The 23687-nt window shown below is 45.1% G+C and overlaps 1 protein-coding gene across 1 annotated transcript in view; it reads left to right on the top strand.

The window, feature by feature from the left end:
* The first annotated feature begins 9212 nt into the window (after window positions 1–9212).
* igf2r (insulin-like growth factor 2 receptor) overlaps window positions 9213–23687 on the top strand; it is a 223537-nt gene continuing 209062 nt past the window's right edge. Inside the window, exon 1 of the mRNA XM_078556726.1 lies at window positions 9213–9425. Coding sequence (XP_078412852.1) covers window positions 9313–9425 — 113 coding nt within the window. The 5' untranslated portion in view covers window positions 9213–9312. The remainder of the gene's footprint in view (window positions 9426–23687) is intronic.

Raw genomic sequence — 23687 nt, 5'->3', positions numbered from 1 at the left:
TTCATCAACTGAGGGAGGGCGGTAGGGGTAAACAGCAGAAAGTTTTGTTGCCCATGTTTGGCCTGATGTCATGAGACCTCATGGGATCCAGAATCAATGTTGAGGACTCCCAGTGCCACCCCCTCCCTACTATACACTACTGTGCCACCGCCTCTGGTGGACCTATCATACTGGTGGGACGGGATATACCTAAGGATGGTGATGGAGGCACCTGGGACATTGAATATAAGGTATGATTCAGTGACCATGACTATGTCATGCTGTTGCTTGTGTAGTCTGTGGGACTTCTGCCAATTTTGGCACAAGTCCCCAGATGTTAGTGAGGGAGGCTTTGCAGGGTCAACTGGACTGGATGTGTCTTTGTCGTATCTGATGCCTAGGTTGATGTCAAGTGGTCTGTCTGGCTTTATTCTTATTAGAATTTTTCAAGTAGTTTGTTCACAAGGCCATATCAGAGGGCAATGAAAAGTCAACCACATTGCTGTGGGTCTGGAGTTACATATAGGCCAGTCCAGGTAGGAACAATAGATTTCCTTCCATAAAGGACATTAGTGAACCACACAGATTCTTATTATAATCCAGTAGTTTTATTGTCACCATTACTCAGAATGGCTTTTTATTCTAGATTTATTTAACTGAATTTAAATTCCCCAGCTGCCTTGGTAGGATTTGAACTCATGTCTCTATATGATCATGCACTGTTTATCCTTCATCAAGGCAGCTCTGCAACTTGCTGAGGGAGGCCCTCAATTGTCAACCAGCAAAGCCATCAATGTGAGATAAAGTTCAAAATTGCCTTTTGCTTTTACGTGAATGGCTCATTCCAGGTCCATTGGTGAACTTATGCCAGATCAGCTCAAGAGGCAGTGAAGGTCAGTATCTGGCAAGGGACAGATATTCTGTTCCGCCAGGTGAATAACTTCAGAAAAGTTTGATTTAACACTTGCTGGCCAGTGGCAGAAGTCACTGGTGTTTTGGTGAATAGCTAATTTTCCAAAGGTGCTTGGAGGGATTGGTGGCATATAAGTGGCATTGAAGGTCATTAGTGAGGACTCACACTATTGAACCAGGAAGGGATTCCACCATCTTAATGTTCAGGTACTGTGTAATGCCTTTTTGTGATTCTTCCATGTGAATGCTATGCACATGGATCAACACACAATGTGTTCATTATAAGGAACTCAGATGTAGGCCACATATTTGGAGAAGGCGATTGGCCTGATGGCTGATTCATTGCAGATAAGATCTACCCTTGCTTCCATGGCTGATGACTACATTTTGAGCACCACATACTGCGGCAGAGGTGACATTTAATCAGGCCCTTCTCGCCACCAGGCAGGTCATTGGTAGAGATACTGGGGTCCTGAAGAGCCGCTTCAGGTACTTGAACAGATCTGGGAATGTGCTGCTGGCATATTCGCCAGAGAGAGGAGCCCCAATTATTTCAGTGTGCTGTCACATTAAATCAACTTTCCCACTGCTGAGACAGAAATGCTCATCACTGCTCTTAAAACTCATTCATCATTAAATTAAAATGAATTTAAATCAATCAGATCAGATCAATGAATCCCTTAGATCAATTTGCACACTGTTCAAATTGAGAACACTCAACACTGATCTTAAAACTTTACCATGATTTACATTTAAGTTAATTAAAATTAAATCAGATTAATGCATTCCTTAAATCAACTTGCACACTGCTCAGATTGGAATCATGTGCCACTACGATATATTAAATTAATTGACCTGATAAATCAGACCACTTGGCATTGCTTTCCAGGCAGAATGCAGAGTCTTCTTACCGTTTACTCTTCAGCCTTACTCTGAAGGAGAAGTTTTCAGACTGGCTTTTATTTGATTCCTCTCCAGCTACTTGGGGCCCAACTGGTTCTGTTCCTGGACACTTGTTGATCACTACTATTGCATTGCATTCTTTACGCAGAATACCTTGCATTCAATGGTTCGAAAACGTGTGGGTGCAAACATGAACGATAGCAGAACTTCAACTAAAATTTGTGTCCAATTCCTAGATTGTACCCAAAGTGGTAACGATTCCTCAGTACCTTTAATGTGAATATTTTGCAAGACTTTGAGAGCCACATTGCTTTTAAAATCATAACTTAATGTGCCCATTACTAAAAGATGTGTACCTGTGACTTGCAGTGCAAGTTTAATGTTCTTCACTCACTCCTAGTGATGATGGGGTGCAATTGCCAAATTGCAGCTCCACCATTGTCAGCTTAGGAAACAATACTGCAGTTGTAATTTCATTACATTATCTCCTTTCTAAAAACATTCGGAAAAGTGGAGGAATGTTACTTGTCCGTGGCACCAGGTTTGCAATCTTTGCACTGAACCAGCAAGTGAAATCTGAGTATTTCCACTCTCTAGATCAAGGAAGGAGAGTTGGTCAATCTACATTTATAAACTGATAAAGCAAGTAGATCCCAATGCCAGCATCTCCTCCAAGGTCATGAGCAGATGAAGCTTTTTGCCTGGCCCAGTAAAACAAGCACTTAACCATCAGCTTCAGGGAGATCCAGGCTGCCGTGTATCTCCCCAGCTGCCAGGGAAGCTGACCAAACACATCGTATGAAGGCTGTTCAAGTGCACCAGCCCCAAGTAAAATTTCACAATGCAATGAAATAAAAAAGAAAGATTTTGAAGTAAGTTAAAAGTACTGAAGGAAGCAAAATGAAAGGCCAGTGGAATACTTAAAAAAGGATTGAACAATGGAAAGCAACCAAGTTTATAAGGATACAGGGTAGCTCCCATTGGGAGGGATAGGACAATCCCATAAGGAGGGATAGGACAATCCCATAAGATGTAGAAGCAGAAGTAGGCCATTCGGCCCATCGAATCTGCTCCGCCATTCAATGAGATCATGACTGATCTGATAATCCTCAAATCACTTTCCTGCCTTTTCCCCATAACCTTTAATTCCCTTACTGATTAAAAATTTGTCTGTCTCAGACTTGAATATACTTAAAGGCCCAGTCTCTACAGCCCTCTGCAGTAAAGAATTCCACAGATTTACTACCCTTTGAGAGAAATTCCTCCTCATCTCTGTCTTAACTGGGTGACCCCTTACTCTGAGATTATGCCCTCTGGTCCTAGACTCTCCCACAAAGGAAAATAACCTCTCAACCTCTACCCTGTCAAGCCCCCTAAGAATCTTATATGTTTCAATAAAGTCGCCTCTCGTTCTTCTAAACTCCAATGAGTACAGGCCCAACCTACTCAACCTCTCCTCATTAGAAATTCCCTCTATACCCGAGATCAACCTAGTGAACCTTCTCTGGACTGCCTCCAATGCCAGTATATCTTTCCATATGTAAGGGCACTAAAACCGTTCACAGTATTCTAGGTGTGATCTAACTAGTGCCTTGAATAGTTTTAGCAAGATTTCCCTATTTTTATACTCTATTCCCTTTGAAATAAAGGCCATTCCATTTGCCTTACCTTTTACCTACTGAACTTATATGTTAGCTTTTTGGGATTCATGCACGAGGACTCCCAAATCCCTCTGTGCTGCAGCTTTCTGCAGTCTTTCTCCATTTAAATAATATTCAGCTCCTCTACTCTTCATGCCAAAGTGCATAACCTCCCATTTTCCGACATTATATTACATTTGCCAAGTTTTTGCCCACTCACTTAACCTGTCTATATCCCTCTGTAGACTCTTTGGGCAGAATTTAGCCCTCGATGGACGGGCGGGCAGCTGAATTCCGCCACCGAAACGGGCCCCGCCGCCATTTTAAGTGGACGGGCCAATTAATGCTTGCCCAGCGGGCTGCCCAACGGGAAGCGCTATGCGCTTCCTGTGCCGGGGCGGGGGAGGGGGGGCATGGGGAGGGATTCTCCAACTGTCAAAGTGCGCTCCCTGAGACTAAGTGCTGTCTCAGGGAGATGGGTGACAGTTTAAAAAACCTCAAAAATAGAAAAGTAAAAAAATTATTAACATGTCCCCCTCATGTGACAATGTCACACGAGATCGGACATGTTAATAAATATGACATAAAGTTTATTAAAGAATTTTAAAATGGACATGAAACCTCATTCCGCCAGTGGATGAGGTTTCATGTTTCTTCTATTGCCCGCCAGGGCTCTTGGCCTGCCCGCCAGCCTTAAGGTTGGGCGGCAGGGCCTTTAATTGGGTTAATTATCCTGCCAATGGCCTCAATTGGCCATTAACAGGTCGGTAGGCGGACAGCTGATTTCACTATCCGCCCGCCTTCCTGAATATTTAAATGGGGCGGGATGACGTCGGGGGTTCCTCCTGATGTCATCCCGTGTCATTTCCGTGTCGGCGAGCTGGCCCCGCCCCCAACTCACTGATGGAAAAATTCCGGCCTTTGTGTCATCCTTGCCACTTACCTTCCCACCTGCTTTTGTGTCATCTGCAAACTTGTGATGTTTGGCAAACAAAGGCCAATGCACACCTAATACTCTTTTGAGACAAGTTTAATTTCTTTTTAGATAATAGTTTTTAGACGATCAATTGCGTTTAAAATTAACCACAATGCAAAATTTTAAAATGAAAGTCAAAAATTCATGTGGCAGCAAAGCAGAGACCCTGAATCACCATAAACCTGCCTATTTTCTGGCCTCCAATACAGATGAAGGAAGTGGCTACTGCTTCAGCTTTTGCAAACTCTGTACACCCACGTATTTCAACATGCCAAAGTTTAGAATCAGAGGTATTCTTGAAACACTCCTTTCAAGTGAAGCAGCATATCACTTGCACTTCCCTCAATTTACTCTACTGCATTCGTTGCTCCCAATGCGGTTTCCTCTACATTGGAGAGACCAAACGCAGACTGGGTGACCGCTTTGCAGAACACCTTTGGACCTCCATATCACTTGCCATTTCAACACTCCACCCGGCTCTCATGCCCACATGTCCGTCCTTGGCATGCTGCATTGTTCCAGTGAAGCTCAATGCAAACTGGAGGAACAGCACCTCATCTTCCGACTAGGCACTTTACAGCCTTCCAGACTGAATATTGAGTTCAACAATTTTAGATCATGAGCTCTCTCCTCCATCCTCACCCTCTTTCCAATCCCCCCTTTTTTTCCCAATAATTTATATAGATTTTTCTTTTCCCACCTACTTCCATTATTTTTAAATGTATTTCCATCCATTGTTTTATCTCTACCTTTTAGCCTATTTCGATCCCTTCCCTTCCCTTCACCCCACCCCACCCCCACTAGGGCTATCTGTATCTTGCTTGTCCTGCTTTCTACCCTTAATTAGCACATTCCTTAGATAATATCACCACCTTCAACACCTCTTTGCCCTTTTGTCTATATCTTTTGGCTATCTCCACCTTTCACTGGCCCTCTATCTAGCTCTACCTGTCCCAACTCCCCCCTTAAACCAGCTTATATTTAACCACTTTTCTATTTTTACTTAGTTCTGTTGAAGAGTCATACGGACTCGAAACGTTAACTGTGTTCCTCTCCGCAGATGCTGCCAGATCTGCTGAGTTTTTCCAGGTATTTTTATTTTTGTTTTGGATTTCCAGCATCTGCACTTTTTTGCTTTTATCTTAGTGTTTAATTGACTGCCACTTCTCTTCAAGGAATGCCTACCTTGAAGAAGTATTGCTCTTCTCTCCGACAGGATTTCCGTATCTCTCTTTCGCCTTGTTCACCTTCATTGCTTTCCATTTCTCTCCTGGTGTTTGACAAGGTGTTTGCTAAAACCCGCTTTCACAGCCATATTTCCTTCCTCAGTGACTGTCTCCGTCTCCGACTTACCCCACGTGGATTTCGACTGAAGTTCCATCGCTCATGTTTCGAACCCACCCAGGATTCGTTATCTCCGGGACATACAACGCTCCTCGGACTGCTGTCCTCGTCGCATTCTGAGATCCACACTCAGTGCCATGTGCCACCATATGAACACACTCGACTTCTCCCTCCAGCAGCACCGCCGCACCCTATTTCTAAGCTGCCCGTGCCCCCAGTTTCATTTTATTCTTCGTCTCATCCGATGCCTCAACAAGAAACTTTGTCTCTTTCATTCAGGTGCAAAGGAACGCAAGCTCCAACAACTCATCGACACCAACACCCATCCAGGACCCTCCACCCCTGCCTGTCCGTCTGTCCCCATCCTGTCTTCCAATTCCAGCCCCGGCCGTGTATTCACCATACCCCTTGACCTTCCCCTCTCCGATGCTGAACGTTCAGTGCTCAGCAAAGGACTTAGTTTCATACCCTTGCGACCTCATCTCAATGAATTTCGGGCTCGGCACGATGCTGAACTCTTCTTCCGCCGCCTTCGTCTCCGTGCTCACTTCTTTGGGCAGGAGTCCTATCCCCGTTCAACAGATCCTTTTACCCACCTCCAATATTCTCCCTCCACCTGGACCCCTCCCTCTGCATTCTTACCTTCTCTTGATCTTTTCATTGAGAACTGTCGGCTTGACATCAGTCGTCTCAATTTCTCTGCTCCTCTCACCCACTCCAACCTGTCTCTCTCTGAACTTGCTGCATTCCGTTCTCTCAGGTCCAACCCTGACATTGTCATCAAACCTGCTGACAAGGGTGGTGCTGTTGTTGTCTGGCATATTGACCTCTACCTCGCAGAGGCTGAACGTCAACTCACAGACACTTCCTCCTACCTCCCCTTGGACCATGACCCCACCACTGAACATCAAGCCATTGTTTCCAGGACTGTTACTGACCTCATCTCCTCTGGAGATCTTCCTTCCACAGCTTCCAACCTCATAGTCTTCCAACCTCGGACGGCCCGCTTCTACCTCCTACCCAAAATCCACAAACAGGACTGTCCCGGCAAGCCGATCGTGTCAGCCTGTTCCTGCCCCACCGAACTCATTTCTTGCTATCTGACTCCATTCTCTCTCCCCTTGTCCAGTCCCTTCCCACCTACATCCATGATTCCTCTGACACCCTACATCATATCAACAATTTCCAGTTCCCTGGCCCCAACCGCCTCCTCTTCATCATGGACGCCCAATCCCTCTACACCTCCATCCCCCACCGGGATGGTCTGATGGCTCTCCACTTCTTCCTCGAACAGAGGCCCGAACAATCCCCATCCACCACGACTCTCCTCTGTCTGGCTGAACTTGTTTTCACACATAACAATTTCTCCTTAAACTCCTCTCACTTCCTCCAAATAAAAGGTGTGGCTATGGGTACCCGCATGGGCCCCAGTTATGCCTGTTTCTTTATGGAGTATGTGGAACAATCCTTGTTCCAGTCCTACTCTGGCCCCCTCCCACAACTCTTTCTCCGGTACATCGATGATTGCTTCGGTGCTGCTTCAGGCTCTCGTCTGGACCTGGAAAAATTTATTAATTTTGCTTTCAATTTCCACCCCTCCATCATTTTCACATGGTGCATCTCTGACACTTCTCTTCCCTTCCTTGACCTCTCTGTCTCAATTTCTGGTGATAGACTGTCCACCAATATTCATTAAAAGCCTACCGATTCCCACAGCTACCTCGACTTCAGCTCCTCACACCTCGCTTCCTGTAAGGACTCCATCCCATTCTCTCAGTTCCTTCGCCTCCGTCGCATCTGTTCTGATGATGCCACTTTCAAAAACAGTTCCTCTGACATGTGTTCCTTCTTCCTTAACCGAGGTTTTCCACCCACGGTGGTTGACAAGGCACTCAACCGTATCCGGCCCATCTCCCGCACATCCGCCCTCACACCTTCCTCTCCCTCCCAGAACCATAATAGGGTCCCCCTTGTCCTCACTTATCACCCCACCAGCCTCCGCATCCAAAGGATCATCCTCCACCATTTCTGCCAATTCCAGCATGATGCCACCACCAAACACACCTTCCCTTCACACCTCCTGGCGGCATTCCGCAGGGATCGTTCCCTCCAGGACATCCTGGTCCACTCCTCCATCACCCCCTACACCTCAACCCCCTCCCACGGCACCTTCCCATGCAACCGCAGAAGGTGCAACACCTGCCCCTTTACTTCCCCTCTCCTCACCGTCCAAGGGCCCAAACACTCCTTTCAAGTGAAGCAGCATTTCACTTGCACTTCCCTCAATTTAGTCTACTGCATTCGTTGCTCCCAATGCGGCTTTCTCTACATTGGAGAGACCAAACGCAGACTGGGTGACTGCTTTGCGGAACAGCTTCGGTCTGTCCGCAAGCATGAACCAGACCTCCCTGTCGCTTGCCATTTCAACACTCCACCCTGCTCTCATGCCCACATGTCCGTCCTTGGCTTGCTGCATTGTTCCAGTGAAGCTCAACGCAAACTGGAGGAACAGCACCTCATCTTCTGACTAGGTACTTTACAGCCTTCCGGACTGAATATTGAGTTCAACAATTTTAGATCATGAACTCTCTCCTCCATCCCCACCCCCTTTCCGATCCCCCCTTTTTTCCCAATAATTTATATAGCTTTTTCTTTTCCCACCTATTTCCATTATTTTTAAATGTATTTCCATCCCTTGTCTACCTTTTAGCCTATTTCGGCCCCTTCCCTTCCCCCCCCCACCCCACTAGGGCTATCTGTACTTTGCTCGTCCTGCTGTCTACCCTTAATTAGCACATTCCTTTAGATAATATCACCTTCAACACCTCTTTGCCCTTTTGTCTATGACATCTTTTGGCAATTCCCTCCATCCAGCCCTACCTGTCCCAACCCCTCCCCCACCCCAACCAACCAGATTATATTTCACCTCTTTTCTATTTTTCCTTAGTTCTGTTGAAGAGTCATACGGACTCGAAACGTTAACTGTGTTCCTCTCCACAGATGCTGCCAGACCTGCTGAGTTTTTCCAGGTATTTTTATTTTTGATCTGGATTTCCAGCATCCAGAGTTTTTTGCTTTCTTTCTTGACTTGCCAGCTTGGTCACTATCAGTAAGCAGGAAGCAACAGACTGCCATATCAGCAGGTCATGTCTGATTCAGCCAGCACTAACCACATTCATCAATGTTGGCGGAATGTGAATGTTGGGCTGTGACGGTGAAGCAGAAGGAGCCACCTGCCTAATAACCAGCCCAGCCCTGAGCTCCAGGTGCGGCCCTCAGTTCCCGCTCCGATGTCACGCTGATCACGTGCACGCCTGAATCATGTGACCGGGCGCTTGGCCCGGCCCCAGTCAGTTATGTGACGGGGGTAACTTGGCCTGGGCCCAATCAGTCATGTGACGGGTGACGCGGCCCGGGTCAGTCATGTGACGGGGGTAACTTGGCCTGGGCCCAATCAGTCATGTGACGGGGGGGGGGCAGGGTGTTCGCTGCAGAAGGAGGCCCTGGATTGTTTCATCGGGAGGGAGCTGCCGCTTGTCTCTCTAGTAACGAGCAAACATGTCGGCCCGGTTCGGGTCTCTGGGAGCGGCGAGGTGGCTGTTCCTCGTCCTTTGGGGCGTGTGGAGCGGAGCTCAGGCGACCGAGCTTTTCAGTTACCCGGAGCTGTGCGGGTGAGTATGCCGCTGTCAAACGCACCGGCCCCCGGGCCTCCGCAGCCCCGAGCTGCTCCTGCTGAACCGCCTTCCGGTCGCATTAACGGGGCTGTGGAGACGCTGCCTGCGTGGAGCCTGGCACGGGGATGGAGCACTGGCCCCGGGGAGAGAGAGAGAGAGAGAGAGAGGAGAGCCCGGCTGCTGGTTGCTTATGGCTCAGTGGGAAGCATTGTTGGTGTCGCTTTGGGACAGAAAGTTGTGGGTTTAAGTCCCACTCTTAGGCGATATGACCCTGTAAGTGAGGGGGTGCTCCACTGTCTGAGGTGCCATATTGTCTGCCCCTCCGTTGAATTTAAATAACCCCGTGACCCCGTTTTTGAAGAACAGACGCCATTTCCCTGGCGCCCTGAACTATATTTCTCGATGGAAATCACTAAAACAGATGATCTGGTCGTTGTCACATTGCTGCTGTTTGCCGGACCTTGCTGCATGCAAATTGGCTGCCGTGTTTCCGACAAAAATATTTCAGTGGCTGCGAAGTGCTTCGGGACATTGAGGTCACGAAAGGCACTATAAAAATGCAGTTCTTTCTGAACACATGGTCATATTCTCTGCCTGCTAAGTCACTGTCTTAAACCTGTGGGCTAAACCTGCCTTGTGTTCTCTTTATTCTCTTAAGTTTTGCAAATGTGTAGTTTCAATTTGTCAGGTGACTCCCACCCTGTCCCACTTCTACACTGTCCACAGTGGGAATTTGTATGTCTGTTTCTGTGGATCTGTGTTTGATTCCAGTATTATTTATTTTTAGATTTTTTTTTAACATAGACATCATTAAATTAAAAGCATCCTAGAAAATGAAGCAGTCCATGTCTGCAAATGGCAAGAACTGGACAATATTCAAATTTGGGATGATAAGTGGCAAAAGACATTTGTCAGGCAATGACCAGCTACAACGAGAGACATTCTAACCAAGTACCTTTTTGCATATAATGGTATTTCCATTGCTAAGTCCCACCATCAATATCCTGGGGGTTATGATTAACCAGAAACTGAACTGGACTAGCCACATAACATTTGGCTACAAGAACAGGTCAGAGGTTGGGAATTCTGCAGTGAGTAACTCCCCTCCTGACTTCCCAAAGCCCGTCCACCATCTACAGGAGTGTGATGGAGTACTCCCCACTTGCTTGGATGAGTGCAGCTCCAGAAACACTCAAGCGCAACACTGTCCAGGACAAAGCAGCCCACTTGATTAGCACCCTCCACCACTTTAAATGTTCACTCCCTTGACCACTGGTGAACAGTGGCAGCAACATGTACCACATACAGGATGCACTGCAACAACACACCAAGGCTCCTTCAGGTTTCAACATTCTGAAATATCACTCCACAGATGATGCTTGACCTGCTGAGTAGTGGCAGCATTTTCTGTTTTTTATTTTGGATTTTGAACAGCTCCAATGTTTTGTCGTTTTTGTAAGAATCTTTAAATGTCTCTCAATTGAGTTTCTCTTGGATTGTTCATTTTTCCAATTAGCCCTTAGAAACCACAATTTGTAATTCTAGACGTAGGCAGGTTGTTGACCTGCTTGGTTTGAATTTAACCAAAAGCTTGGCAGTTAACTGTTCCCTGGTGCATCCTCCATGGCAACACCTCTACCAATCAGAATCCACTTGTCAACCCATCAGCACTCTCTCTTATGCAGTATAAATTCTTGTTCCCTTTGCAATTGTTATTCTTGCAAGTCTGTCCTGATGAGTGCAAGATGAAAAGCTTCAGCATGTCTTTTTTCAGCAATACAGATTAAAAGTGGCCTGAAATATCAGTTGGGTTTGGCCTGTAATTTTACATTTGGGTGGAGTATAGTTTTAAAGCTTATTTTCAATGGAATACTGCTTAACAGATCACTGTTGCATAGTAGAGTATGAAATGGTCGTGCATAAATTATTTTAGTTTAGCTCAATTTTAAGCTATCTTTAAAGTTGAAAATACAAAGAAATAATAACTTATGTCAGTTATTCAGTCAGAATGTAATTGCTTACACTGCAAATGGATACTTCCAAGGCAGTCAGAGGGTTCATGCAGATATTTTGAAATATTGTCTAATCTGATCTTTTTTCTTCCATATACAGAATTGCATGGCCCAGGAGTTTTATTGTAGTAATGATTTTTCATTCAGGGCCTCAAAGCTCAGAAATCTTGTCCTTTACAACAGCTTGCATTTATTTGGCAACTTTAACATAGTAATACACCCCTAGGCACTTACAGGAATATTATTGAACAAAGCTTGACACTGCATATGAGATATTAGAACAGGTCAAAAGATGTAGGTTTTTAGAAACAGCCTAAAGGAGGAGAGCGCAGGCGAGAGGTTTAGGGTCGAATTCTAGAGTTGAGACCTTGGCAGCTGAAGGCAATGGCGGAGCAAGGAACATTGGGTGTAGGCCAGTGGCCAGATTTGGAGGAACGCAGAGAGGGTTGTAGGTCAGGAAGAGGTTAGAGTTAGTGAGGGACGGGGCTGTGAAGGGATTTATAAACAGGGATGAAAGTTTTAAAATTGTAGTATTGCCAGATTGGTCCAGTATAGTTCAGGGTGATGTGTGAATGGAACTTGTTGAGAATTAGGCTAAGGGCAACAGAGTTTCAGATAAGCTCAATTTTACGCAGGGTTGAAAATGGGAGATCAGACAGAAGAGCCTGGAATAATTGAGTCCAGAGGTAACAGGCTTGAATAAGGGTGTCAGCAGCAGATGAGCTGAGGGTAGAGGCAGAGTGGGGCATTGTTAGAGGTGGAAATGGATATCTGTTTGGAAACTCAGCTCAGGGTCATATCGGATGCATAGGTTGAGAACAGTCTGGTTCAACCTGGAATGGTGGCGAGGCAGAGAGGGGGATGGGTTTGGTTTCTAGGAAATAAAAGCTTGTGTTTTTATTATATAAAGTATACCGCACAGAACAGGCCATTTGGCTGAACCAGTCCATGCTAGTTTTCCTGCTCCACTCAAGCCTTCTCCCAGTTATTATCAAGCTGTTAAAAAAATTTACTGACACTGGAATGCACCAGCCCTAACTTTTTCTAGCATGCTTAGTGGTTAACTTCAAGGATCTTCAAGCCCTTACATTAATTTCAATGCCGAGCCTATTGAGGATGTGCTGAGCTCCTCCTGTGGTGGAGCAGGATGACTTTGACGGCAGCTTCAGGATTTCCATGTTTAATTGTGCATGTGCATACTTCGGAAGTTGCTGTGTGATTTACTCCCTAATAATGCTGAGTGCTGTTAGTATCACTGGTATTCTTGATGCAAAATTCAGGCCAATAATTTGACAATTTAAAATTCTTTGACATCACGTTAAGGCACAATGCAGTTTTTGTTTAGGACACTACTTTTGCTCTCAGGATTTTTTTTTATCCTTATTGGTTTTTTACAATAATGAAATATGCAGCAAATTGTTTGAAGTTTGCATAGTTATTGTGACTGTAAACATGCCAAATAAGAAAGTTTGCTTTATTGTTGCCTAAAATGTTTGAGATGCATAGTTAAAGATTGTGGATTCATGCCCTACCAGGGACTTGAGTACAAGTCTAGGCTAGCACTTCACTGCAATACTGAGGGAGTGCTTCATTGTCATTTGAGATGTTGAATGGAGGCCATGGATGCTAGTTCTGGTTCAGGTTGATGTTGTAATATCATAGATCCAATTCAAAGAACACTAAGGTGGTGTCTGTCAACCAGTACCACCACAAAATGATTAACTTCTTATTCATCCCTTTGGTATTAGTGGTTTCTTACACAAAATGGCTGCTGTGTTCCAATTAATTTACACTCACTTTGAAGCAATTTGTTGTGTATGAAACATGTTCTGGCATTAAGAAATGTAAGGCTGTATTATTGTAATGTATTTTTTATCAAGGCATATTTTCTGAAATTTGACAGTTTTTAAACTAACATCGAAACATGTTTGATTTTGTGGTGAAGTCACTTCCTGTTGAATTGCACTTTCTTAATTCTCCAGCAAATCTTCAATGTTATAGCTGGGCTATTTGCACAGATGCTGCAAAGTTTTTCAGTCCTTTTGACTTTTCCAATCAGCAATTCAAAATACAAAATATAAAATGACCCCAGAATAGGTAAAACTCCTGCAGTGCAGTATCATGAATGGAGGCAAATAGGCAATGTTCTCCATTCATGATTCTGTACTGGAGGGAGCTTTTCACAGGTTGATTGCTCCCAGTCTCCTGCCAACTAGAAAGGTTAATGTGTTGCACTAACAAGGAGTGTCAGGAGACAGTGTAGCCATACTGCCATTCCTGTTGTGATTTCTGTTTCTCCACGTTCACAAGTTCAGAGTTGGGTTGTGATTTTGAAGGGAAGTGATGAGGCTGTGTTTAACATTCTCTTTAATACACAGGAATGTTACTTCACAGTGCCAAACATTATTTAACTGCCCAGGGAAACTTTTCAGCCTTGAAGTTGATGCAAAGAACCATGTGATTCACTTTAGTGTCAGGTGACTGAACTAAGTAGGAGGAAAGCCATGGAGAAATTTGGGTGAGCTTAGAGGTATAAAAGATGACAAACATTATTTAAAGATAAACGTTGAACACTGCTTCAAATGAAATTGAGAAGAGGCTAGTGGCTTCTGACTGTTGTGATCGACATTCTTGTTTTCGAATTCCCCCGTTGCCTTCCCCTTCCCATCTCTGTAATCTCTTCCAGCCCCACAACTCTGATATATGCACTCCTCTAATTTTGGCCTCTTGAACATCCCCTTCAAAACCTGATCCTTGTACCTCTTCCCCCAGTCTACTTTGCTTTCCTCCTTTTAAGGCACTCCTTAAAACCTACCCCTTTGACCAAGCTTTTAATCATCTGACATATCTCCTTATGTGGCTGGGTGTCATACTTGGTTTTATAATGCTCCTGTGAAGCGCATTGGGATGTTTCATTTTGTTAAAAGGTGCTATATAAACATGTTGACCATACATAGCTGTGGTTGCCTGTTGAGTCAAAAAAAAACCTCCCTTTGTCTTTTCAGTTGGGCTGCAATAATTTTGATTCTTATCCAAAGCCACTTTACAGAACGTTCCCATCAAGTCATCACCTGAGCTGCACTGAAGTGAAAGTGTGGGAGTCTCTTCTGAAAGGTGGTGGTATACCACTGGGTTTGGCACTGGCTGTAGTACAATTACTGTCTGATCTAAACTCATCATTTCAAACCATTGGCGTAAAGTTCGGTTAATTGGTTCCCCATGCAGTTTCCAAGCTTAGCTTGAATGCTGCAGGAAACATGTGCTACCTATTCTCTTCTGACCAAAAGGTAACTAAGGGAGTGCTGTAGGAATAGTGATCTGAGTGGGGGCAGTGTCGGGTGTATTTCTGACCTGACCAGCTACACTTCTGTCTATATACAAAAACAGAATTACCTGGAAAAACTCAGCAGGTCTGGCAGCATCGATGGAGAAGAAAAGAGTTGACGTTTCGAGTCCACATGACCCTTCAACAGAACTGAAGTACAGTTAGGAGAGGGGTGAAATATAAGCTGGTTTAAGGTGGGGGGCGGGGGGAGAGAAGTTGAGGGCGTGGTGGTTGTAGGGGCAAGCAAGCAGTGATAGGAGCAGATAATCAAAAGATGTCACAGACAAAAGGATCAAAGAGGTGTTGAAGGTGGTGATATTATCTAAGAAAAGTGCTAATTAAGAATGGATGGCAGGACATCTCAAGGTACAGCTCTAGTGGGGGTGGGGTGGAAAGACTGACAAGGTATTAGTTTTAGATTTAAAAATAATGGAAATAGGTGGGAAAAGAAAAATCTATATAAATTATTGGAAAAAAAACAACAAAAGGGAGGGGGAGGAAACAGGGTGGGGATGGGGGGAGGGGGAGCTTAAGATCTAAAGTTGTTGAATTCAATATTCAGCCCGGAAGGCTGTAAAGTGCCTAGTCGGAAGATGAGGTGCTGTTCCTCCAGTTTGCGTTGGGCTTCACTGGAACAATGCAGCAAGCCAAGGACAGACATGTGGGCAAGAGAACAGGGTGGAGTGTTAAAATGGCAAGCGACAGGGAGGTTTGGGTCTTTCTTGCAGACAGACCGCAGGTGTTCTGCAAAGCGGTCGCCCAGTTTGCGTTTGGTCTCTCCAATGTAGAGGAGACTGCATTGGGAGCAATGAATGCAGTAGACTAAGTTGGGGGAAATGCAAGTGAAATGCTGCTTCACTTGAAAGGAGTGTTTGGGCCCTTGGACGGTGAGGAGAGAGGAAGTGAAGGGGCAGGTGTTGCATCTTCTGCGTGGGCATGGGGAGGTGCCATAGGTGGGGGTTGAGGAGTAGGGGGTGATGGAGGAGTGGACCAGGGTGTCCCGGAGGGAACGATCCCTATGGAATGCCGCCGGGGGATGAAGGGAAGATGTGTTTGGTGGTGGCACCGTGCTGGAGTTGGCGGAAATGGCGGAGGATGATCCTTTGAATGCAGAGGCTGGTGGGGTGATAAGTGAGGACAAGGGGGACCCTATCATGTTTCTGGGAGGGAGGAGAAGGCGTGAGGGTGGATGCGTGGGAGATGGGCCGGACACGGTTGAGGGCCCTGTCAACGACCGTGGGTGGAAAACCTCGGTTAAAGAAGAAGGAGGACATGTCAGAGGAACTGTTTTTGTAGGTAGAGTCATCAGAACAGATGCGACGGAGGCGAAGGAACTGAGAGAATGGGATGGAGTCCTTACAGGAAGAGGGGTGTGAGGAGCTGTAGTCGAGGTAACTGTGGGAGTCGGTAGGCTTGTATTGTATATTGGTGGCCTCTGTTCAAGGAAGAAGCTAAGGGCACTCAGACCATCCTGGTGGGGGATGGAGGTGTAGAGGGATTGGACGTCCATGGTGAAGAGGAAGCGGTTAGGGCCAGGGAACTGGAAATTGTTGATGTGACGTAAGGTGTCAGAGGAATCACGGATGTAGGTGGGAAGGGACTGGACAAGGAGAGAGAAGGGAGTCAAGATAACGAGAAATGAGTTCCGTGGGGCAGGAACAGGCTGACACGATCGATCTGCCGGGACAGTTCTGTTTGTGGATTTTGGATAGGAGGTAGAAGCGGGCCGTCCAATGTTGGGCGACTATCAGGTTGGAAGCTGTGGGAGGAAGATCTCCAGAGGAGATGAGGTCAGTGACAGTCCTGGAAACAATGGCTTGATGTTCAGTGGTGGGGTCATGGTCCAGGGAGAGGTAGGAGGAAGTGTCCGTGAGGTAGAGGTCAGTGCGCCAGACAACAACAGCACACCCTTGTCAGCGGGTTTGATGACAATGTTGGGGTTGGACCTGAGAGAACGGAGTGCAGTAAGTTCAGAGAGAGACAGATTAGAATGGGTGAGAGGAACAGAGAAATTGAGACATCTAATGTCACGCCCAGAAACATGATAGGGTCCCCCTTGTCCTCACTTATCACCCCACCAGCCTCCGCATTCAAAGGATCATCCTCCGCATTTCCGCCAACTCCAGCATGATGCCACCACCAAACACATCTTCCCTTCACCCCCCCTGGCGGCATTCCGTAGGGATCGTTCCCTCCGGGACACCCTGGTCCACTCCTCCATCACCCCCTACTCCTCAACCCCCACCTATGGCACCTCCCCATGCCCACGCAGAAGATGCATCACCTGCCCCTTCACTTCCCCTCTCCTCACCGTCCAAGGGCCCAAACACTCCTTTCAAGTGAAGCAGCATTTCACTTGCATTTCCCCTAACTTAATCTACTGCATTCATTGCTCCCAATGCGGTCTCCTCTACATTGGAGAGACCAAATGCAAACTGGGCGACCGCTTTGCAGAACACCTGCGGTCTGTCCGCAAGAAAGACCCAAACCTCCCTGTCGCTTGCCATTTTAACACTCCACCCTGCTCTCTTGCCCACATGTCTGTCCTTGGCTTGCTGCATTGTTCCAGTGAAGCCCAACGCAAACTGGAGGAACAGCACCTCATCTTCCGACTAGGCACTTTACAGCCTTCCGGGCTGAATATTGAATTCAACAACTTTAGATCTTAAACTCCCCCTCCCCCCATCCCCACCCTGTTTCCTCCCCCTCCCTTTTGTTGTTTTTTTTCCAATAAATTATATAGATTTTTCTTTTCCCACCTATTTCCATTATTTTTAAATCTACAACTAATACCTTGTCAGTCTTTCCACCCCACCCCCACTAGAGCTGTACCTTGAGATGTCCTGCCATCCATTCTTAATTAGCACTTAGATAATATCACCACCTTCAACACCTCTTTGATCCTTTTGTCTGTGACATCTTTTGATTATCTGCTCCTATCACTGCTTGCTTGCCCCTACAACCACCACGCCCTCAACTTCTCTCCCCCCGCCCCCCACCTTAAACCAGCTTATATTTCACCCCTCTCCTAACTGTACTTCAGTTCTGTTGAAGGGTCATGTGGACTCGAAACGTCAACTCTTTTCTTCACCGATGCTGCCAGACCTGCTGAGTTTTTCCAGGTAATTCTGTTTTTGTTTTGGATTTCCAGCATCCACAGTAGTTTTTTGTTTTTATCTTCTGTCTATATAGCTATTTGTATCTAATTAGTATTGTGGTTCAGCTGCAGCTTTGGAGATGCTAAATGCTAGGGGAATACTTTAAAGTCCTATGAAGATGTAACCCGCTCAGCTCCATTATGACCTACTATTATAGGCACGTATACTTGGCATTACAGGATGGAGCTAACTGGGTCTACATCAGATGATGTAAATTACATGTTAGCAAAAGCTTTCATGTTGTAGTTCAGGCTCTCTTATAACCCATTTCATGTAGTTTTGTACAATGTTTAATCCTGATGAACAGTAATTTGAGATAACGGCTGCTAGTTTAAAAAAAATCTAACTTTATCGCTTGAGACAATTTAAGTGATGCAAAATCTAAATGTTCTAGGCTGTTTATCAAATTATATAACATAAATAATGCAATTCTGCATGACCTATCCATCTTGATGAATCCAGACCCTGCTTGTGATTAGTGCATTTGAAGTGTGGTAAAATATTAAGTTTATTCAGGCTTTCCTGCTTTATCGGGAGATTCAGGCTTCATCTTTTCTCCCCTCTTGGGTTAGTTTTGGCTTCAGACCGGCAGCCTGATTGAACCTGTGATCTTTCTATACCAAAACAATATTTGCTAAATAATCTGGGTGCTAAGAATTACACTGGCAATCAGTTTAAGATTGTCAGTCAGGCTTGCAGTGTGATACATATGCGTGTACTGGAAGCTACATGTATTAATATACAGCGCCCTGTTCTTTGTAGACATAAAGAACACGTACACACATTGCGGCTGTTTCAGCTAAACAAAATAAATGACGGCCATTCACTGGTTCATTCCCCAGGGCAATGTCTTGACCAATCAGAGTCAAGCTGCCTGGTTTAAATTTCAGGAATGTTTGGTAACTGTCAGTCACCATCTACTGGTGCATTCTCCACGGCAACGCCTCTACCTATCGGAGTCCACTTGCCAACCAGTCAGCATCTCTTCTCATACAGTATAAATATGTTGTTCCCCCTGACATTGGTATTTTCCTGCAAATTGTCCTGATGAGTGCAAGGCAAAAAACTTTGACAAAAAATGTCTCTTTTCAGCAATACTCTAGTTCTGTGCTATCAAATGACTTTTTATTTTAAAGTGCTCAATTATAATCTTAACTCCCAGGTTAGAAGGAAAATAAAACACCAATAAATGCTTGTATTTGAAATCTAACCTTGGGATATCACCCAGTCAGTATCCGGGCAGGAAAAGATGCTGTGAGATGATAGAAGTGGCTTACAGAAATCAGCTGAGCAGCCCTGGGCAGGTTTTAAACTGAACGGTTTCTGAGGAGTTGGATATAGATTATTGTGGAATTTCCACTTGTCCCACTCCAATTACCCCGCATAACCTGTCGGGTAATGCTTCCTCCTGTCTTAATGTAAATTAACCTTTAGGGTGGAAATTTCTGTGGGAGTGTCAATAAGAAGTTACACTTAAAATTACTCTCAAACGAGTTTATTTTTCTAATGTTTATTCGCCCCCAAAAGAGGTTTCCAATCTCATTGGCATACCCCTAGAGAGGAAAGCAGTGTAACCAGTCAAGGCCCAGGGAATGCATTGAACCTTGAGTATGAAAATTGCATTTCAAACCATCCGACGATCAGTCATACGCATTAGGCACAGCATGTTTGAAAATGTGGAGTTGTGGTGCTTTTCAATTTTTAACATGATGCCATAAAAAAAAACACTCAAAGACAGAAGAGTGCAGAAAGTTTGCACCTGTTCTCTCTGGTGATGTAGCCATTTTGAGGATCTCATGTGAGTTCAAGCACAGGGATTGATGATAAAAGAGCCGAGACATTTGGGCATGCCATAATTGCTTGCATAACACTTGCACCTGACTTTCATCTATCTTCTAGATTAGATATTTGCTTTAGACCCTGATTACATGTGCCTCTGGACGTAAATGCAAGAAATTCTATCCCATGGATAAAATTCACTGTTACTGTTGTAGTCCTTGTCTTCATTTTTGTGCTTGGAATATAGTGACAACGCAACACGAAAACTTAGGGACTCCTCATTCCCAGAATTTCTTTAGGCTGCTTCTTTCCCCTTCCCTCAATCCTGAGGGTTTCCTGTTATGATGGACTTGTTTAAACTGATTCTTTAAACTAACTGGGTATTGAAAATTACTTTTGACTCCTAGTTTCATCTTGAAGGAATGCCTGATGCAGTAAACTTCAGTTAATAGGAGTTTTGAATTGTTTAGAAATTAGTCTAGAGGATAGTGTAGTACAGCAGCTGAGCTCGTAGTGCTGTCACCCTTGTTAGGTTAAATCCTGCTCTCGCTGGTAGGGAAAAGCTTTCCTTTTATTTTCCTTCCTTTCTTTCAGGTGCAACAGCCCTTCATAGAAAGTGTTTCAGATAGTCGCAGTATTACTAGTTGATCCACAGTATAGCATAGTTACGGCAGAGAGGCAAGTTTTCTTCTGTCTAGCTTACTTCTGATGGTGTAAGAAGTAAAAAGTACTGCATTTTCCATTAAGGAAAGCTTGTATGTTAAGTATAAAATTCAATTGCCTGTCAATATTTAGATGTGATCGAACCTTTCGGTGTTTTTATTACAAACTTACAAGTGCAGAGCTAGAAATTTTTTAAAAAGGCAACGGGCCTCCAAACCTGCAATGACCAGTGATATCAAGTGTTCAGTAATAGTTGGATAAAATTGTCTCGAGTTTCTTCAACAGATGAAATGATTTGCCAAGGGATTCTGTAGAAATGTCTTACTTGTGCATCTCCAGCTCTTTGCTAAACTTTCACTTGGTACTTAGAGAATTTATCTAAAACCTGCTATTTGGGGAAGTGGGTCTTGGGAGGAGTGTAGCTTTTCCTTTTTGTTATTTGCAACAAACACAGTAACAGCTAGTTGTCCCTACCAATTTATGACTCGCAGACACTTCCTCCTACCTCCCCCTGGACCATGAACATCAAACCATTGTTTCCAGGACTGTTACTGACCTCATCTCCTCTGGAGATCTTCCTTCCACAGCTTCCAACCTCATAGTCTCCCAACCTCGGACGACCCGCTTCTACCTCCTACCCAAAATCCATAAACAGGACTGTTCCGGCAGCCCGATCGTGTCAACCTGTTCCTGCCCCACCGAACTCATTTCTTGCTATCTTGACTCCATTCTCTCTCCCTTGTCCAGTCCCTTCCCACCTACATCCGTGATTCCTCTGACACCCTACGTCATATTAACAATTTCCAGTTCCCTGGCCCCAACCGCCTCCTCTTCACTATGGGCGTCCAATTCCTCTACACCTCCATCCCCCACCGGGATGGTCTGATGGCTCTCCGCTTCTTCCTCGAACAGAGGCCCGAACAATCCCCATCCATCACTACTCTCCTCCGTCTGGCTGAACTTGTTCTCGCACTAAAAAATTTCTCCTTAAACTCCTCGCACTTCCTCCAAATAAAAGGTGTGGCTACGTGTACCCGCATGGGCCCCAGTTATGCCTGTCTCTTCATGGGGTATGTGGAACATTCCTTGTTCCAGTCCTACTCCGGCCCCCTCCCACAACTCTTTCTCCGGTACATCGATGATTGCTTCGGTGCGGCTTCATGCTCTCGTCTGGACCTCCTGGAAAAATTTATTAATTTTGCTTCCAATTTCCACCCCTCCATCATTTTCACATGGTCCATCTCTGACACTTCCCTTCCCTTCCTTGACCTCTCTGTCTCAATTTCTGGTGATAGACTGTCCACCAATATTCATTACAAGCCTCCCAACTCCCACAGCTATCTCGACTCCAGCTCAGCACACCCCACTTCCTGTAAGGACTCCATCCCATTCTCTCAGTTCCGTCGCATCTGTTCTGATGATGCCACTTTCAAAAACAGTTCCTCTGACATGTGTTCCTTAACTGAGGTTTACCACCCACGGTGGTTGACAGGGCCCTCAACCGTGTCCGGCCCATCTCCCGCACATCCGCCCTCACACCTTCCTCTCCCTCCCAGAACCATGATAGGGACCCCCTTGTCCTCACTTATCACCCCACCAACCTCCGCATTCAAAGGATCACCTCCGCCTTTTCTGCCAAATCCAGCATGATGCCACCTCCAAACACATCTTCCCTTCACCCCCCCGGTGGCATTCCGCAGGGATCGTTCCCTCCGGGACACCCTGGTCCACTCCTCCATCATCCCCTGCACCTCAACCCCCTCCCACGGCACCTTCCCATACAACTGCAGAAGGTGCAACACCTACCCCTTTACTTCCCCTCTCCTCAGCGTCCAAGGGCCCAAACACTCCTTTCAAGTGAAGTAACATTTCACTTGCACTTCCCTCAATTTAGTCTACTGCATTCGTTGCTCCCAATGCGGTTTCCTCTACATTGGAGAGACCAAACGCAGACTGGGTGTCCGCTTTGCGGAACAGCATCGGTCTGTCCGCAAGCATGACCCAGACCTCCCTGTCATTTGCCATTTCAACACTCCACCCTGCTCTCGTGCCCACATGTCCGTCCTTGGCCTGCTGCATTGTTCCAGTGAAGCTCAATGCAAACTGGAGGAACAGCACCTCATTTTCCGACTAGGCACTTTACAGCCTTCCGGACTGAATATTGAGTTAATCAATTTTAGATCATGAACTCTCTCCTCTATCCCCACCTCCTTTCCGATCCCCCATTTTTTTCCCCAATAATTTATATAGCTTTTTCTTTTCCCACCTATTTCTTCTATTTTTAAATGTATTTCCATCCATTGTTTTATCTCTACCTTTTAGCCTATTTCGACCCCTTCCCTCCACCCCACCCCCACTAGGGCTATCTGTACCTTGGCTTGTCCTGCTTTCTACCCTTAATGTCACTTATTAGCACATCCCTTAGATAATATCACCACCTTCAACACCTCTTTGTCCTTTTGTCTATGACATCTTTTGGCTATCTCCACCTATCACTGGCCCTCTATCCAGCTCTACCTGTCCCAACCCCCCCTTAAACCAGCTCATATTTAACCTCTTTTCTATTTTTACTTAGTTCTGTTGAAGAGTCATACGGACTCGAAACGTTAACTGTGTTCCTCTCCGCAGATGCTGCCAGATCTGCTGAGTTGTTCCAGGTATTTTAATTTTTGTTTTGGATTTCTAGCATCTGCAGTTTTTTGCTTTTATCTGCCAATTTAATGATCTTGCTACTGCAGGGTTTTATTCATACATTAGTGTTTGTTCCTGTACAGTGTTAAACTATTTCTTTAAAGCACAAACATCTAGCAGAATTTAAAATCATTTTATTTAGTAGCATTTTAACAGTACAATTGGAGGTTGAAATGCATCCTGAACTTGATAAATTGCTGCCCAGCATAATTTGATACCTCCTTCAGCTTTGTAGTGTCTGTTAAACTGCTTGATTTTTTTTGTATGAAATGTCTGCCCTTTTTAACTCCAGTTTTAATGCTTAGTACTTTCTCGTTTTAAAAAAATCCCCATATTGCATGAAGATAAAGATCAATGCTTTTACCTCGCCACTGCTTAAATGCTGTAACATATGATCTTTCTGCTGTTGCTGTGACAATTATATGTATAGAACAGAACTTTGACAATTGATGGAAAATGTACTTTATACTGATTGTATCTTTTAGAATTCATATATTTGAAGGTCTGAGCAACAGTTCTGGATCGTGTTTCCTGTTGTTTTGAATACTGTATGTGCTGTTGAATCTTTGGTTCAGATTGCTATATTGTGCAATCTGTTAAAGGCTTGAATACTGATTCAGTATTGCAGAGG

Source organism: Cetorhinus maximus, chromosome 14 (genome assembly GCF_964194155.1).
Source record: "Cetorhinus maximus chromosome 14, sCetMax3.hap1.1, whole genome shotgun sequence".
Classification (NCBI taxonomy): Eukaryota; Metazoa; Chordata; class Chondrichthyes; order Lamniformes; family Cetorhinidae; genus Cetorhinus; species Cetorhinus maximus.
Note: the sequence above shows the minus strand (reverse complement) of the source record. Positions and strands in the feature narration are given on the sequence as shown.